The 17,708-nt window shown below is 44.5% G+C and overlaps 1 protein-coding gene across 3 annotated transcripts in view; it reads right to left on the reverse strand.

Annotated features, from left to right (window-relative positions):
* LOC144611414 (ankyrin repeat and fibronectin type-III domain-containing protein 1-like) overlaps window positions 1–17,708 on the reverse strand; it is an 84,593-nt gene that overhangs the window by 21,534 nt on the left and 45,351 nt on the right. For all 3 annotated transcript variants that reach the window (XM_078430484.1, XM_078430485.1, XM_078430486.1), the window contains 5 exons: window positions 12,308–12,407; window positions 9,750–9,882; window positions 5,702–5,821; window positions 1,434–1,649; window positions 210–376 (listed from right to left, as the gene is read on the reverse strand). In XM_078430484.1, coding sequence (XP_078286610.1) covers window positions 210–376; window positions 1,434–1,649; window positions 5,702–5,821; window positions 9,750–9,882; window positions 12,308–12,407 — 736 coding nt within the window. The remainder of the gene's footprint in view (window positions 1–209; window positions 377–1,433; window positions 1,650–5,701; window positions 5,822–9,749; window positions 9,883–12,307; window positions 12,408–17,708) is intronic.

The raw sequence follows: 17,708 nt of genomic DNA on the forward strand, positions 1-17,708 counted from the left end.
CCACCTCCTCAAGGGCAAATAGGAAGAGATACTAAACACTAACCTTGCTTACAATTCCTGCACCATAAAATTACTGAAGGAAACACAAAGTGGGAAATGACAGGGATAGGATGTGGGATCAGTAAAGTGGGATTGAAGGATGTGGGGAGAGAACTGAAGAAAAAAATGGCCAGAGAACACAAAGAGGAAAATCCCAGTATTCCCATTACCTGGAAACATTTCTGTTGTTCCGTATCTTAGTGTGACAGAGAATGTTGGGGACCCTGCAGGGAACGAGGACTTTGATCTGATCCACAGAGCTGCAGAGTTTGAGATACCCGAGGTAGAGCCCTGCAGGCAAGCCCCGCCTGCTCCGCTGGTGGTACTCTAGCTTATCCTGGAGAAGAAACATGAAGAGTCATCGTGGCTGGGTCCTTCTCCATGGACCATGACATGCTGCATGCCTCACACGAGCGTAGATGGAGGTTGGAGCGGCAAAGCGAGCAGGGTGGCAGCCTCATAACCCCAACAACCTAGGTTTGATCCTCACTTCTCTTGACATTGCTGTGGAGTTTGCATGTTCTCCCTGTAACTGTATAAGCTTCCCCCCAAGTCCCAAAGGTATGTGGTTTGGCAGATTAAGCAACTGCTGTCAAGTATCCCTGGTGAGTAGCATCTGGGAGGAATTGATGGTAAAGTGGGGGGACTAAAATGGGGTTCGTGTATGTGGCAGTTTGACTTGATGAGCTGCAGACCCCTTTGTGGTGGTACATGACTCTATATTTAACCTGACAGGGAAGGTAGGAGTTCCTTCTGGAACTGTGGAAAGACCACGTGATTAAAAGATAAGAGTTGCAATTGATCTGGTCAGTCCTGCTTGACTGATTAATCTAATATTGATCTGAACAAGGGCTCATTACTCTTCCATTCCCTGTCAATGATGGTCCAGAGCCCAAACATTCCATGGGAATGAGGAATCTGTGCCCATACATACACCAACAGTGAAAGATGTATCCAATTCCAATAGAGTAAGGAATCTATACTCAATTTGTGCTAGGGAAGTGGGAATCCCACACATTCCCAGAGATAGTGGGGGTAATAATGAATGAAGTGAGAAGCAATGAGCAATATATTGTAGGGGTGATGGTAAATGAAGTGAGGGACAATGAGGAGTGTGATGGGGGGTGTAATGGTGGGTAATGATGGGTGTAATGGAGGGGCCCTGAAGAATATAATGTTATCAATGAGGGATCCATTCAGAGGGAATCGAGAAATATGTTGAAAAAACTATGATTTATTCAGCAAAGCAACCATAAGGGATATTGTGGGAGAGTAATGAAATGTCACTAAGTGGGGAAGAAGGAAGTAAGGTGGGAATGGTGGAATAGAGTAAGGCAGCGGACATAGTTTCTCACACCTTTGAGACGTTTCCAAACCTGAACCTTTCCACGTACCTTCATGGTCATTAGCAGCATGTCCAGCGCGGTGAAACAGTCGAGGGCAGACACAGACTTCCGATAGTTGTGAAGCTTGGACAGTGGGGTCCATCGGACACTGTCTAGTACCTGCGATGGATGCAGCTCCTTGACAGTGAGGATCAAAACATTGCCCAGCTTGTCCTTGATTGGCTCAAAGTGCACCTGGCCCAGGTCTTGTGTTCCCAGCGAGCTCTACAGAACGGAATGGCACAACTTTAGCTCGTCTCATTCACCGTTTTAATCTCTCCTGCCTTCTGCCTTATAAAATACCTTCTTTTGATCTCTTCTTTTTCCCCTTTCTTTATTCTATCTTATTTTATCTCTATATGTTTTATCTTGTTTTATCTCTATATGTTTTATCTTGTTTTATCTCTATATGTTTTATCTTGTTTTATCTCTATATGTTTTACTTGTTTTATCTCTATATGTTTTATCTCTATATTTTCCTAATTCTAATGAAATATCATTGACCTAAAATGTTAACTATTTCTCCACAGTTGCTGCTTTTGAATAAATGTTTAAGCATTTCCAGCACTTTCTGCTCGCACCTTCCATTTCCTTATCTCTGTATCTTCTTCTTCTCTGATTCAGTCTGAAGAAGGGTCTCGAGCCGAAATGTCACCCACTCCTTTTATCCAGAGATGCTACCTGTCCTGCTGAGTTACTCCAGCACTTTGTGTCTCGCTCTGGTTTAAACCAGCATCTGCAGTTCCTTTCCACAACAATTTCAAAATTCAATGGTTCACAATGACGACTGCAGTTCTGCTGAGTGACACCAGATGGTGGTACAAAATCATGGGAATCACAGAAAGATTGTAAAGTACGGATAAAAATAGTAAATACATTTATTTAAAAGCCGAATTGCTGACATTTATAGAAGGAGGTTGTTCATCCTATAGCACAGGTTTTGTAGCATTACCCAAACTTAATGATGTAAAACTAAGTCATGAAAATTAAAAACTCCGGACGTTGAAAATCTGAAATAACCAGAAAATGCTGAAAGCACTCAGCAGGTCAGACAGCATTTGTGGGGGGAAAACAGAGCTAATGTTTCAGGTCTGAAACCCTTTGTTAGAACTGGGAAAGTGAAAATAAGTTTAGTCTTATGTTGAAAGACTGGAGCGACTAGGCTTGTATACACTGGAATTTAGAAGGATGAGAGGAGATCTTATCGAAAAGTATAAGATTATTAAGGGGTTGGACACGTTAGAGGCAGGAAACATGTTCCCAATGTTGGGGGAGTCCAGAACAAGGGGCCACAGTTTAAGAATAAGGGGTAGGCCATTTAGAACTGAGATGAGGAAAAACATTTTCAGTCAGAGAGTTGTGAATCTGTGGAATTCTCTGCCTCAGGAGGCAGTGGAGGCCAATTCTCTGAATGCATTCAAGAGAGAGCTGGATAGAGCTCTTAAGGATAGCGGAGTCAGGGGGTATGGGGCGAAGGCAGGAACGGGGTACTGATTGAGAATGATCAGCCATGATCACATTGAATGGCGGTGCTGGCTCGAAGGGCCGAATGGCCTCCTCCTGCACCTATTGTCTATTGTCTATTATCTTCAGTTGCAGATAAGAGGGGAGGGGAGGAGTGGAACAAAGGGTGAGACCAAATGGGTTAATGTGCAGTTGGAAGCAGACTATACTTTTCGGTTTGTGTTTTGTTTAATTGAGAGATACAGCGTAGAAACAGCCACTGAGTTCATGCCGACCAGTGATCACCCATACACTAGTTCCATCCTACACACTATAGACAATTTACACAAACCAATTAACTTAGAATCCTGCACATCTTTGGAATGTGGGAGGAAACTGGAACACCTAGAGAAAATTCATGTGGTCACAGGGAGAACGTACAAACTCCACACAGACAGCACCCGTAGTCAGGGTCTCTGGCACTGTAAGGTAGGAACTCTACCGCTGTGCCACTATGTTGTGTGAGTGTTGTTCATAGCAGGTCAGACTAGAGTAACTTAGGCAAAATTACAGATGGATAACTGGCAGAAACAGCCACTTCTGATGCAGACAGAAAGAAAAGGCCAGTTCCTAACATTGGAGAATTCAATGTTAATCTGAAGACTGCTTGAAAGGAAGATTAGTCGTTATTTTTCAAACTTGCGTTGGACCTCATTATACCAGTGCAGACGACCACAGATGAACAGGTCAGTGCCCATTTCATCAGGTTGTCCATATCACCTTACGGGTTATCACTATGCTCTTCACAGTTCCAATTTCTGTGTCATCTGCAAATTGGTATGTTGTTCTCTGAACACGCATGTCCAGTTCAGGGCAGCTCGGATCCTGATACAATTCACTGAACGACCTCACTGTACTGCCCTCCAGTCAGAGAAACACCTCTCACATTGCTTCCTGTTTTTCTATCTCTTGGCCAATGTTTCATACATGTTGCTGCAGCCTCTTTCATTTCCTTGGTTTCAAGCTTTATGATAACGTTGAATATGATTCAATCTTTGTGATCACATTATGATAACATCAATCTTTATGATAACATTAACCTTTTCATCTTTTTAACAGCTTTCTAAACTCCTTAAACGTCAGGTTAACCACATTTCCCTCATCAACATTCTCTGTGGCTTCATCAAAAAGATTTATTGTTAGCTAAAGATGATTTTTAATAAATCCATTTCTCTCCAACAGTACAAATGCAGTCTGCTGGAGGAACTCAGTGGGCAGTCACAGTGGCGCAGCGATAGAGTTGCTGCCTTACAGCGAATGCAGCGCCGGAGTCCCAGGTTCAATCCTGACTACGGGTGCTGTCTGTACGCAGTTTGTACGTTTTCCCCGTGACCTGCATGGGTTTTCTCCTAGATCTTCGGTTTCCTCCCACACTCCAAAGACGTACAGGTTTGTAGGTTAATTGGCTTGGTAGATGTAAAAATTGTCCCCAGTGGGTGTAGGATAGTGTTAGTGTGCAGGGATCGCTGGTCAGCGCGGACTCGGCGGGCCGAAGGGCCTGTTTCTGTGCTGTATCTCTAAACTAAACTAAACTAAACAGTAGGTCAGGCAGCATCTTTGGACAGACTAGTTTTATATCAGGACCTTTCTTAGATTGCATTTTGGGTTGGGACACTTCTTCAGATCCAACCCAAGATATTGTTTGTCCATTTTCCTGAGTCTGGCTGCTGTCCGAGTGCAGTCTGCATATCCTCCCAGTGACGCAAGGATTTCCCCTGTGTGCTCCATTTTCCTCCCACATCTAAAAGTGCTGCAGATTGGTAGATTAATTGGCCGCAAAAAGCACATGCAAGGGCATGTTACTAGAAAATATGCCTGTGTTCTTTGAGAGATAATGATGTCTGATTGCTGTGGGATGTTACATGATCACAGGCTTTTTCGAGATTGGATCTGATTTGCCCTTTAAAACCGATAAGATAGAACAATTACGAAAAGTGTAGAGACAGAGAAAACTAATTCTGCTGATCATGGGACTTTTGAATTTAATAATGTTGTAGGAGCTCGTTCATACGAATGGGAATTCATAACTCAGGCACGGCCTGTAAACTCTACTGCCATTCAAGCAACATCCAGGTATTAAAATCACCGCATTCTGTTCACACCAAGGTATGCTGCTACATCCTCTCCCATCCCATGTACCCGAGGTTTATCTCTTGTACAACACATTATCTGCTCATGATTCATAGATTTCTGTTAGCTGAGGTTTCAAGCCCATACATAAGCCTGGTTGGTAGATGGAGACAGAGGTTGGCTACAGTTTAATGAGTGGTAGAACAGGTTTAATGTCTCCATTTCCCTTCATTTATCTCATAGGCCATATGACATGTGTGCAGCTTGCGCATTCTCCTTCTGACCAATGAGCTTTCTGTGGATGCACTAGTTTCCTCCCGCATCTTAACGATGTGCAGATTGGTACGTTATTTGGCCACTGTAAATTGCCCAAGTGTAGGTGGGATGGGTACGTCGCGTAGGGACCATGAGTTGCAGGGGAAATTGATGGACTATTCTGTGAACTTGCAGAGACTAGATGGGCCAACTGGCCCTCTTCCATGTTGTAAGGAAGTGGTCATTTGACAAAAACTGACCTGTACATTTCCCCAAATCACCCATCACTGCTACCTCATGTGAATTGCGGGAGCTCATGGTCAACCACAAAAGAATGGTATTTTCATTCAGTATGTCCAAAAAGGCAGGAAATGAAAACCCTTGCTTCCCCCGGTAAGATCCTGAAGCTGGGGAGGTGCTGGTTTCAGCTGAGTGAAGATGCCACATACCTGGAGCTGGGACACCGCGACTAACATCTTCTGCCTGGTCTGCAGCACTGAGGAGGAGGAAGAGAGTGTGGAATTCATTCCCTGCTGCAGCCACTGGATGTCCTTCCACATACAAGGGAGCTGGAAGGAAGAGAAACAAAAGCACAATGCCATCAATTAAACATCAGGAAGAGCCCGTGCACAACTCTGTGCTCTCGCCACTGGGTCCACACCTCATGATGGCCTCCCTCCGAGGTTCACATCCTCAACGGTCCATTGAATCATAGAAATGTACAGCACGGAAGGAGGATATTCTGCATAGATATGGTGGACAGTCACCCTTTTCTTTTCCAGGGCGGAAATGTCAAAGACCAGGGGGGAATAGATTTAAGGTGAGGGTGGCAAAGTTTAAAGGAGATGTGTGGGGACGAGTTTTTTTTCACAGAGAACGGTGAGCACCTGGAACGCACTGTCAGGGGTGATGGCGGAGGCAGTTATGATAGGGGCAGATAAGAGGCTTATGGATAGGCACAAGGATATGCGGTGAATGGAGAGATGTGGATTACACGGAGGGAGAGGAGATTAGTTTTACTAGGTATCATGTTCGGCATGGACACGGTGGGTCAAAGGGCCTGTTCCTGTGCTGCATTGTTCCATGTGCTTAATTGTGTCAATGCTGAAGAAATTACATGTCCCAGTTTTCTGTGTGTAGCCCTGCAGGCCACGGCTCTTCAACTGTTTCAATGTGACGAGGAGTTTGGCCTCTGTCATCCTTTCAGGCGGTGAGTTCCAGACACCACTACCAGTTGAGTGCAATATATTTTTTGCTTGACTTCTATCTGATCCTTCCACCAATTATTCCTGCTTGCTGACATCTCTCCTGAGAGAAATAGATCAATTCTGTTTAACCTACTCATATTGTGTAGGAAGGAGCTGCAGATGCTGGTTTAAACCGAAGATAGACACAAAATGCTGGAGTAACTCAGCGGGACGGGCAGCATCTCTGGAGAGAAGGAATGGGTGACGTTTTGGGTCGAGACCCTTCCTCAGACCTACTCATATTAGTTGCCTCACATAAATCTTCCCAAAGTCACCTTTATTCAAAAGAAAATAATCCCATCTGGCCAAGACTTCCTCATGACAAGAATCCTACTCTGCATCCTGTCAAGTGCTGTCACATGTCACCAGTAGTGACCAGGAGCTGTACCCTGGCTCCAGCTGTGCTCCAACTGCTGTTCCACTCAGTTCCAACAAGCCTCCCTGTTTTTACATTCAATGCCTCAGCCAATGCCTCAGCCAGATGCTGTCTCACCAGAGTCCTTTTTAATTGAAGGAAGAAGCTCCACTCTTATACGCAAATCCTCTTTCAACAAAGGCCAACTTATTCTTTGCTTTCTTAATTGTTGCTGCAGCTGCAAACAACTGACACGCTGATCTTTTGAGATTGTACAAGCAATTGTCAGAAAGTAATTCATTTACATGGACAATCGGGTGTCTCTGAACAGCAACACTTTTCAGACTTTCACCATTTGTAAAAATGCTCCACCTTTCTATTTTCACAAAAATAGCTGACCTCTATGACACCTTCCATCTGCCATGTCCTCACCAATTCAGATGGCTGGCTTGAAGTTCACTTGAAGGTCTCTGTATCCTCCTCACAACATGAACTGGCCCCCAACATAGTTATCATCAACAAACCTGGATATATCATTATTGGTGTCCTCAGCCCAATCATTGATATGGATTGTAAGCAGCTTGGACCCCAGCACCAATCCTTGCAGCACTCCACTCATCACAACTCCCAACTTGAAAATGAACGATTTATTCCTATTCTTTACTTTTTGTCCATTTTTTGATCCTCAATCCAATTATTGTGTGCAGTTCTGGTTGCCCCAGTGCAGGAAGCATGTGAAGGCTTTGTAGAGGGCACAGCAGAGGTTTACCAGAATGCTGTCTGGATTTGACAGTATTAGATATAAGGAGAGGTTAAACAAACTTAGATTCTCTGTAACATCTGAGTTTAAGGAGAGACCTGATAGAGATTTATAAAATTGTGAGCGGTGTAGAGGGTGTAGACAATCAGAGCATTTTCCCAGAGTGAAAATGTCAAGGTCTAGAGGGCATAGCATTAAAGTGAGGGAACAGGGTTTAAAGGAGATGTGCGTGGCATGTTTTTTTATACAGAGTGGTGGATGCCTGCTATGCGCTGCCGTGGGTAGTGGTGGAGGCAGACACAATAGTGGCATTTAAGAGGCTTTTAGATGGGCACATGGATATGTAGGGAATGAAGATAGCGCAGCGGTAGAGTTGCTGCTTTACAGCGAATGCAGCGCCGGAGACTCAGGTTCGATCCTGACTACGGGTGCTGCACTGTAAGGAGTTTGTACGTTCTCCCCGTGACCTGCGTGGGTTTACTCCGAGATCTTCGGTTTCCTCCCACACTCCAAAGACGTACAGGTATGTAGGTTAATTGGCTGGGTAAATGTAAAAAAAAATAAAAAATTGTCCCTAGTGGGTGTAGGATAGTGTTAATGTACGGGGATCACTGGGCGGCACGGACTTGGAGGGCCGAAAAGGCCTGTTTCCGGCTGTATATATATGATATGATATATGGATTACATGCTGCAGAGAAGATTAGTTGACTTTGGCATCATGATGGTAGCATGGAGAGTGTGGGCTGAAGGGCCTGTGCCTGTGGTGTCTGTAATCCATTCCCAAATGTCACCCAACTCTCACGTGATCTAATTTTACAATGGTTACGTGCCATGTCTGTGTGGAGTTTGCAGGTTCTCCATGTGACCTCGTGGGTTTCCTCCAGGTGCTCTGGTTTATCCCCACATCCCAAAACGAGAGGGTTAATAGGCTAATTGGCCACTGTAATTAGTCCCCAGTGTGTAGGAGGGTGGTAGGATGGAAGGGGAAAGTTGATGGGAATGTGGGGAGAATTAAATGTGTTTAGTGTAATTGGGTGTTTGCTGAATGGCTGTGGTTCTGTGGGCCTATTTCCGTGCTGTATTACTCTACAACACTGAACATTCCTGCCATTTTTAATTCCTTGTACTTTTCTGATTGCCTCAGCCGAGCATGTTTTGAAATGAGTGAGTGCAGGGAGTGTCACTGCCTGCAGGACAGAGATCTGCAGTAAACTCACATTCTACAACTTCTCATGTCCTGCAGTCTTGATAAATCACCTATCCTTCTAATCATAGGTAGACACAAAATGCTGGAGTAACTCAGCGGGTCAGGCAGCATCTCGGAATGGGTGATGTTTTGGGTCGAGACCCTTCTTCACCCGAAATGTCACCCATTCCTTGTCTCCCGAGATGCTGCCTGACCTGCTGAGTTACTCCAGCATTTTGTGTCTACCTTCAATTTAAACCAGCATCTGCAGTTTTTTTCCTACATAACCTACTAATTATAATCATTTATTGTTTGCATTAATATATTTCTCGCACTGGCAGAATCAGTGACATCTAGATTATAAATCAGTGTACAGATGAAATGTAATTTGAAATTAATAATTAATTTACCATCTAGTTATTTATTAATTCACTTAATTATTCATTTTAAATCAATGGATTGTTTTGTAGTTGAAAATGGAGTGTGGGTAGTATGTTAATGCAGTGCTCAGCCCAATGGGCGCCACGGTGGCATAGTGGCAGAGTTGCTGCCTTACAGCGCTCGCGGTGCCAGAACCCGGGTTCGATCCTGACTACGGGTGCTGCTGTCTGTACAGAGTTTGTACGTTCTCCCCGTGACCGCATGGGTTTTCTCCGAGATCTTCGGTTTCCTTCCACACTCCAAAGATGTACAGATTTGTCGGTTAATTGGCTTGGTATAAGTGTAAATTGTCCCTAGTGTGTGTAGGGTAGTGTTAGTGTGTGGGGATCCATGGTTGGCACGGACTCGGTGGGCCGAAGGGCCTGTTTCTGCGCTGTATCTCTGAACTAAACTAAAGAGTTATAAAGGCTCAGCCTGTGAGTGATGTGGTGCTGGCGAAAGGCCCCTACACCCTGATAAAATGACACAGAGGGATCATCCCAACTTATGTTCTAGAGCACTGCTGTACCTTGGAGAACCAGAGGAATTCTTGCATGTCGGAGCCCGAGCAGCAGCTGTCAATCTCAACGATCGGGAGCTGGTCCTCACTGGTCACCAGAATGTTCTCTTTGGAGAAGAAAATGGCAGCTAAGTACACCCCCCTAAAAAATGAAAAGGTGTTAAAACTGCCTTTGGTCAGTTCATGTACACAGCTGGGCATCTCATAGGAGCAAACTCCAGTAACTGACATCAGATTGGAGAATATTAAAAAGCTAAGCTCCAGGTGAACTTATTCACTGATTTCATGCGGGTTTCACTGGGGTAAAATGGGACTGGTGAACCTTGCGGCCACAAATTATCGTTGAGTCACAGGTAGACATCCAGACAATCTAGCCCATTGCTGATGTGGAGCTTGGGATGTTGGAATCTTGATCCTTGATCCTCCTCTTATCTTCTTCCTGATTGCCATCTCTTTACCTATCACAGACCCCTGCACAAAACTGTTCCATCCTCCCGATTGTGACTTCCCCCTGATCAACCCATTTGCCAATCAGCCCCTACCTCCCAGTTAGACTCCCTCCAATCACTCTCCTCTTGCCAATTGTCGTCTTCCGCCCTGCCGACCAACATCATCCACCTTAAAGACCTCACCCCTTCTCTTGACAACCACACCAGCCGTTTAACTCCTCCCTTCCAATTGCCATTAGCTTTTTTACTCCTCTTCCTCAATCTCTGCCAGCACTCAATTGCTGATACTCTTTTGTCCATTTCTCAATTGCCTCCTCCTTGCCCACTCTTCTCCAGACTATTCCTCGGTTTTCTCTTGAACATTTCTCTCGTAACCACCTGTTTCTTTAGATTTGGCCTCTCGCATCCCACAACAGAGAATACCCTTGTTACTCTCAAATAGACTAAGATTCAACACACGTCTCATCCCATCCACCCTGCCGCCACCTCCTAAGATCCAGCTCAGGGTTGGCATGAGTGCCATTTGCTCTTCACCAGTGAACAATCTGGGGGCCCAGTGAAAGTGTCCACATTGATGGTCTCATTGAAATGCGGACCAGCATGTCTAGTCTGCCTGAGGCTTTGGACCTATTTATTTTAGCACAGTGACTGATCACACTGCCCAGATCACAGCAGAAGGCTCCTAGTATCCAAATACCCCACAAAATGATCCAATGGTGCCCCTAGCATCAGACTAATAAGTTCCGGGACTGATACTGGAATTCAATATGTATTCCAGAGAGAGTTATAGCTCTTCGGGGTAATGGAATCAGGGATATGGGGAGAAAGTAGGAACATGGTACTGATTCTGGATGATCAGCCATGATCATATTGAATGGCGGTGCTGGCTCGAAGGGCCGAATGGCCTACTCCTGCACCTACTTTCTATGTTTCTATGTATCCCTGGGGTACGTGAAATTCACCGTGAGGTGGATCAGAGCACTGTAACACAAAGTACCAAACTCACAGTTGCCCTGGTTTCAACAGAAACAAAATGCAAATATGTCTCTATTGTGTGGCAACAGGCTCGATATAGGTAGGTAGTTGAAAACTGAATCTATTATTGTTAAAGGTAAATATCTATCAGCCTTTCGAGCTGCCCTTCTGTAAGCTGGAGTACAATTCTGATTTTGGTACGTACCTTATTTTGGACATTGTACTTATTTTGTGGAACTGTTATGCTACATTGCTGAGAAACTATATTCTGCACTGGTGTATTTCTCTTCACTCTACTTGTTGTACTTGTGTTTGGCTTGATTATATTCAAATATAATATTATCTGATTTGATTGGGTAGTGTACAAACAAAAGCTTTTCACTGTATCTCGGTATATGTAACAATAAAAAACCTAACCCATCTGATGCAATGCGATAATGCTGCGATAATGTTTAGATAGAGACAGTGTGACTTTCAAACATAAGGGACCTCAACAGGGATGGTCTCTGGCTTCAAGCTTTTTCCAATCTTTTACAGATCCACATTGTTGCCCTAATCCTTCATTTTGTCAACGGCCAGAAAACCCATCACAGCCTTGCATACGTTCACTGGCTCAACTCACACCCACATTAATCTGAAACATCAGGCAGCAATACCATGGCACTCAGAGGAACAATGCTTTACATCCTACTTGGTGTTCCTCTGCATTGAGGGGTATAAAACCCGGGATTGCCTAATCTTGTCAATTTGAGGTTAAAATTGTACCTTCTGGGTTCTGGTTTTTAATTCATTTCTGAGTGACAGGATTAAAGCTCATTTATGTTGGTTGAGAGCATCTTTCTGAGAAATGAGCACAGGTCATCCGTACTGCAGCTCCTATTGACAGCAAACCCCAGAGAATTTATTGGAACAAATATTTATATTTCTTTATTTTGTGAAATGACTGCAGTTGGTGAATTGAAGTCTTGTCTGACGACATCTGTTTGCCTGAACATTCAACCTATCCTCTGCCTTCCCCATCCCTAGCTCCGGTAGCTTGACCCTAGCCCCGATACCTTCATCTAGTTCCGAGATTCGTTTCCCGATTCTGATCATTCCTTTTACATCAACCTCACTTCAGATATGGGCAGTGACCACACTCACCTCTGCAGTGTCTTGACAAATTTGCTTGTAGTTTGGAAGAGGTACTTGAGGCTTCGCGAGACCAAGAGTCTTTTACTAGTCACATGAGCCTTTGATGCTTCTGGAAAAGACCACAAGATAGGCTTGGGAGTTATTGTGGGTACCTGTTCAGTGTGGTAAAGCACGACCCACAACAGGCAATCTCCTTTAGGGTGAAGTTTAAATCCTGGTCGGGAACAGGATGGACAGCTACAAGGGCTATGTACACAGAGATCAGTAACCAAAAAAGACACAAAGTGCTGGAGTAACTCAGCAGATCAGGCAGCATCTCTGGAAAACATGAATAAGTGAAGTTTTGGGTCAGGACCTTTCGTTCTTGTATCTCCGAGATCAGTAACAAGTTGGGTCTCAAAGGTAAAAATCAAAAGTGATAGCGCTTATCCCACGGTCACCTTGGTTTTACTCTTTCAGAGGCATTGTCCTCTCGCACCCTTTCCGCAGCTTAACAACTCTGATAAAGAGCATTAGACACAAAATTCTCGTTTGTCTGGGGCTTTGGACCTACTTGGACCTGGGGCTTTGACTGATCTCATTGGCCAGATCACAGCAGATGCCCCATAATCTAACCAACTCATGAAACGATCCATTGGTGACTCAGGCACCACACTAGGAATTTCTGACAAAATTCTTCCCAATTCTGACCTGACAAAGGGTCTTGGACCTGAAATGCCAACCGTTTCTCCTTTTACAAATGCGGCCGGGTCCGCAAAGCATTTCCAGCATTCTGTTTTATTTTGGATGTTACAACACATATATAATTATAAATGAAAGTCTTGTCTTGTGCCATCATGGTGTAAATGTTAATTGTGCTGATATGTAGGGGTTTTCGAGAAAGAAAATAAGCACAGCAGAGCACACCACATTTTATAGGAAACTAGACCAAGTGGACCCGTTGGGCCCATAACTCATTGGGTTGCCATTGTGACATTGGGAAAAATCGCACTTTTTTCTTTAAAATAAATGCCTTTTAAAAATAAAAATAAAAATCTCAATGAAAATCGCGATTTTTCTTTAAAATGTATTTTTTTTCTGCATTGGTCTAGCACCCTCCCCTCCCCTCCCTCACTCCATCCCCTCAACCCCTCTTCTTCCCCACCCACTCCCCCCCTTCCCCTCCCACACCCCAGTCACCCACTCCATCCCTCCTTATCTCCTCCCTCCATTCTTAGGGGCTCTCTGGCGGCGCCGCCATTCCCGCCCGCCGGGTTTCCATGGTGACGTGGAACATGGAGGTATTACTGCACATGGGCGGCTGACGGGGACAGCAAGTGGAAAAGGGATTTATTAAAGTTAAAATGTGAATAACAAAATATAACAATTAATAGGATTTCTTGATGCAGGACTTTTCAACATCAGCATCATTTCCCCTTTTCACAACAGGAAGGAGTTGGCGAAAATCGCCACAACAAAAGGTAAGAATGCCGCCAAAAGGCTCATCGTTCTTTTTGCATAGATGTCGAAGAGTTCTGTCCACCATTTCGAAGTTCTCCCTCCTAATCATCGGGCACTCATCCCGAACAATCAGTCTCACATTCTTGATCAAATGAACCATGTTGGAGTTCTTCTCAATGTTGCACCTGGTATTATCGGTCACTTCGATGGGTATCTTGAATCGAGAATGTGCAGTTCTTCCACCAGGCATCAATGTAACTGCTATGCCAGAGGATGCTACAGCAAAAGCAACATCAACTTGACCTCAAACTTTCGAGAATCAAATTGGTGAGAATTGTTTTGCCCATTCCTGCTGGTGTATCAATGAAAAACATTGAAGGAACATTCCTTTCCAAGCAGCTGCACACATGGTCATACACTGCTCTTTGCTCAGCATTCAGCAGAGGCTCCTTCTCTTCAACAAATCACTGTTGTTCAGGTCTATTGTACTGCAGTTCACTCAGCAATTCTGGATTGTCACCAAGGAGGAGTTGGCTGCGCCTAACGGCTGCGGCTCTCTGGCAGTCTGTTGTCTTTTTTTCTTTTTTTTTGTTTGTGTCGGTGTTGGGATGGTTTTTGTTTCTGTTTTTGGCTGTGTATGTGTGGTGGGGGTGTGGGGTGTGCGGGGGTGGGGTGGGGTGGGGTGGGGTGGGGCGGGGGGAAACCTTTCTTTTATTAGGTCTCTTCCCCGGGGCGCAGCTCGCCCGCGGGGCCTTCCATCGCCCGGCGCGGCTCGGCTGCGGGACTTAACATCGCCGGCGCGGCTCGGCCGCGGGACGTTTCAGTGCCCGGTGCGGCTCGGCCGCTGGACTTAACATCGCCCGGTGCGGCCACGGGACGTTTCAGTGCCCGGTGCGGCTTGGCCGCTGGACTTAACATCGCCAGCGCGGCTCGGCCGCGGGACGTTTCAGTGCCCGGTGCGCCTCGGCCGCGGGACGTTTCAGTGCCCGGTGTGGCTCGGCCGCTGGACTTAACATCGCCCGGTGCGGCCGCGGGACGTTTCAGTGCCCGGTGCGGCTTGGCCGCTGGACTTAACATCGCCAGCGCGGCTCAGCCGCGGGACGTTTCGGTGCCCGGTGCGGCTCGGCCGCTGGACTTAACATCGCCCGGTGCAGCCGCGGGACGTTTCGGTGCCCAGGGCGGCTCAGCCGCGGGGCCTTCCATCCCCTTGCGGGGGCTGTGCGTGTCGTTTGCCTCGGTAGGGGTCGAGCTGCCTGTCCGTGGGTGCGGGGGGAAGAGAGGGGAAGTTTTGTTGCCTCCATCACAGTGAGGGGGTGTTTGGAGTCACTGTGATGGATGTTTGTGTTGGGGTCGGGTGTCCTGTGTTCTTTTCTTTTTTGCTTTGTCTGGCTGCTGAAATTTCGTTCGGTGTTTGTGCCGAGTGACAATAAAGTGTTGTTATGTTATGTTATGTTATCAAGGTTCATCCTTCCATGTCTTGGTAGTGGCACATGAAAGTATCCCAGTGTCTTGTTGTAATTCACAAGCTTGTCTTGAATATACAACAGAGTCTTATCAATCATGATATTTGGATCATCGATTATTCTCCGTTCTCTTTGAAGGTAATCCTAAGACATTGAATTCTTGAAGCGATCCCATAATTGTCGAGAAGTGTTGATCTCAGCAATCGTCAGCAAAACAAACAAATCTCTCATTGCTTCGGGGAGTCTTGTCCGTTCAGCATCTTCCATCGCCTGTTGCCAATGGTCGTCAGTTTGCAACAAACCTCTTTCTATGCAGACGTCTTTGAAGGAAGGAAGAATATGTCCGCCATGTGTTCTCGATGAATCGAAGGATACTGGCCCTTTTACGTGATGGAGAAGCAGTCTCAAGTAGTAGAGGTCACATCTCAAGTAGTAGAGGTGAATCGGACAGTGCCCTAGCTTATGGAAGGACTATTCAGAATCCTGAGAACAGGTGGGGATCTGCCCAAAAAGAGCAGGGAGAAGAAGAAATGACCAGGGTGAGACAAGTCTCTGATTACGTTGGCTGCTTTTACGAGGTTGCGTGAAGTGCACATGGAGTCAGAGGCGGAAAGCCTGGTTTGCGTGACGGACTGGGCTATATCCCCACCTCACTGCAATTTCTTGCAGACTTGGATAGTTCCCAAACCAGTAAAACCTTTTAATGACATTGCTAACAGTAAATAGTGTAATAACAAGTAACTGCAGATGCTGATTTACCAAAGTAAGATTAAAAAGAAATGCTGAAGTAACCCAGTGAGTCAAGCATCTCAAGAGAATATGGATAGGTGACTTTTCAGATCAACACCCTCATGCAGTAAATAGTGTAGATAGAAACAGAAAATTGAGAAACGGCATTAACAAATTGGGAGTGATGAAAACGATGACAATGGAGTTCAGCATTGAATGTGGAGTCATCCATTTTGGATTCTAAACACCACAGATTTTTTTTCCCAAGAAGACAAGAACTATGGACGAGCAAGAATCTAACTAAGAACCCTTTGTGGAAAGGCTAAATATATAAAAAGGTCAAATGGATTTTTGCCATAACTTCAAGGATACAACTCTAACGTTAATGCGTGCACTCTCTTCTAGATTATTCTGTTCAGTGCCGGTAAATTAACCAGGAAGGAAATATGACCTTGGAGTGGCATAAAATGCTAATTAGCAACGATGATTTGGTACTATAGTGGGTAGTTGTGTCGGCTAGGCCTGTATTCCTGAAACTTTAGATATTATCCATATTCAGCATTAAAACTGATTGAACTAACAAAGAGAAGCTATCTGCTCTGTCATGGAAGAGCAAAGAATATTGGACATATCTTTTGATAGCATTTTATCTGTCTGTGGATGATGTCAGTAAGCACTTATTTCTCTTTATGACAGTGGAAATGTGCAGTTGTCTGCCTTGAGAACAACGGGGGTTTTGTCAGTTGTTTAGTCAGTGAAATTAAGATTTTTTTAAAGTAAAACTGTTAAAACTGTTAAAAGTAATGAATTTAAGAAATATAGAAAAGAGTTAAAGCACAAGGATAGGTGATAACAAGGGAAGGGGTAGAATGAAAAAAAGGAAATACATAAAATCAGAAACATTTGAACAGACATTTATACTAAAAGTTAAAATTTAGTTTGCGTTTAATTTTGATTTTTAAAAATCTATTTAAATATTTTTTTTTGCTAACTATTGAACTTTGAATAACTGAAAAGGTTTTTTAAAGAATACCACTCTTATAAGATTACACTTATTATTGTTTATACCTTTAGTATTGTTATAAAGGTTTAATTTAATACCACCAAACCCTCCCAAAGTGTGGCAATTATCAGGTGGTGTCTCAAGGGAGCATTTTCATCAGTTTGTATCAGTACTTTTTTAAACAAACCAAATCTCAGAACATTGCTCAATCCCAACAGAAATAATTTTGAAAAACTGCCCAATGTTACAAATGTATAGATGAACAGGTGCCCAAGAATGCAAATACATAATTTCTGCAAAGAACACATGTAGCACAAAAAAACTAGCCAATCAGTCCTGATGAGGTGCCACGGATGCTGAATTCCTACAATAGTCTGTTTTTTTTCTCTCTAAATTACATCACCCACAGTCTCTTGTGACTCCAACTGACCACTACATTTTAAGTTCGTGAACAGAATTCAGCACTTGCAAAATGTAACTTGGAGCAAATGAAACGATATAGGGTTAGTGAGGGCGAGTTGTAAAGAGATAATATCATGGCTGATTTATCATTGAATTGTAGAGTAGGCAGGAGACGCCAAATTATTATTAAAGTTGCCCCAGCACTTTTGTGTTGTATTCAAGGTAAAACAAACGTCACCCTACCTTGAGCTGGAATATGGCGTTTGCCCATGGAGAGGAGAGGGGAAAGACGTCCCTGCTCACGCCATGCACTTAAACGTGAATGTCCCACTCTCCCCACCCACCCACAGCAAGGTCTCTACTCACCAACCCG

The sequence above is a fragment of the Rhinoraja longicauda genome, chromosome 40 (assembly GCF_053455715.1).
Source record: "Rhinoraja longicauda isolate Sanriku21f chromosome 40, sRhiLon1.1, whole genome shotgun sequence".
Taxonomy (NCBI): Eukaryota; Metazoa; Chordata; class Chondrichthyes; order Rajiformes; family Arhynchobatidae; genus Rhinoraja; species Rhinoraja longicauda.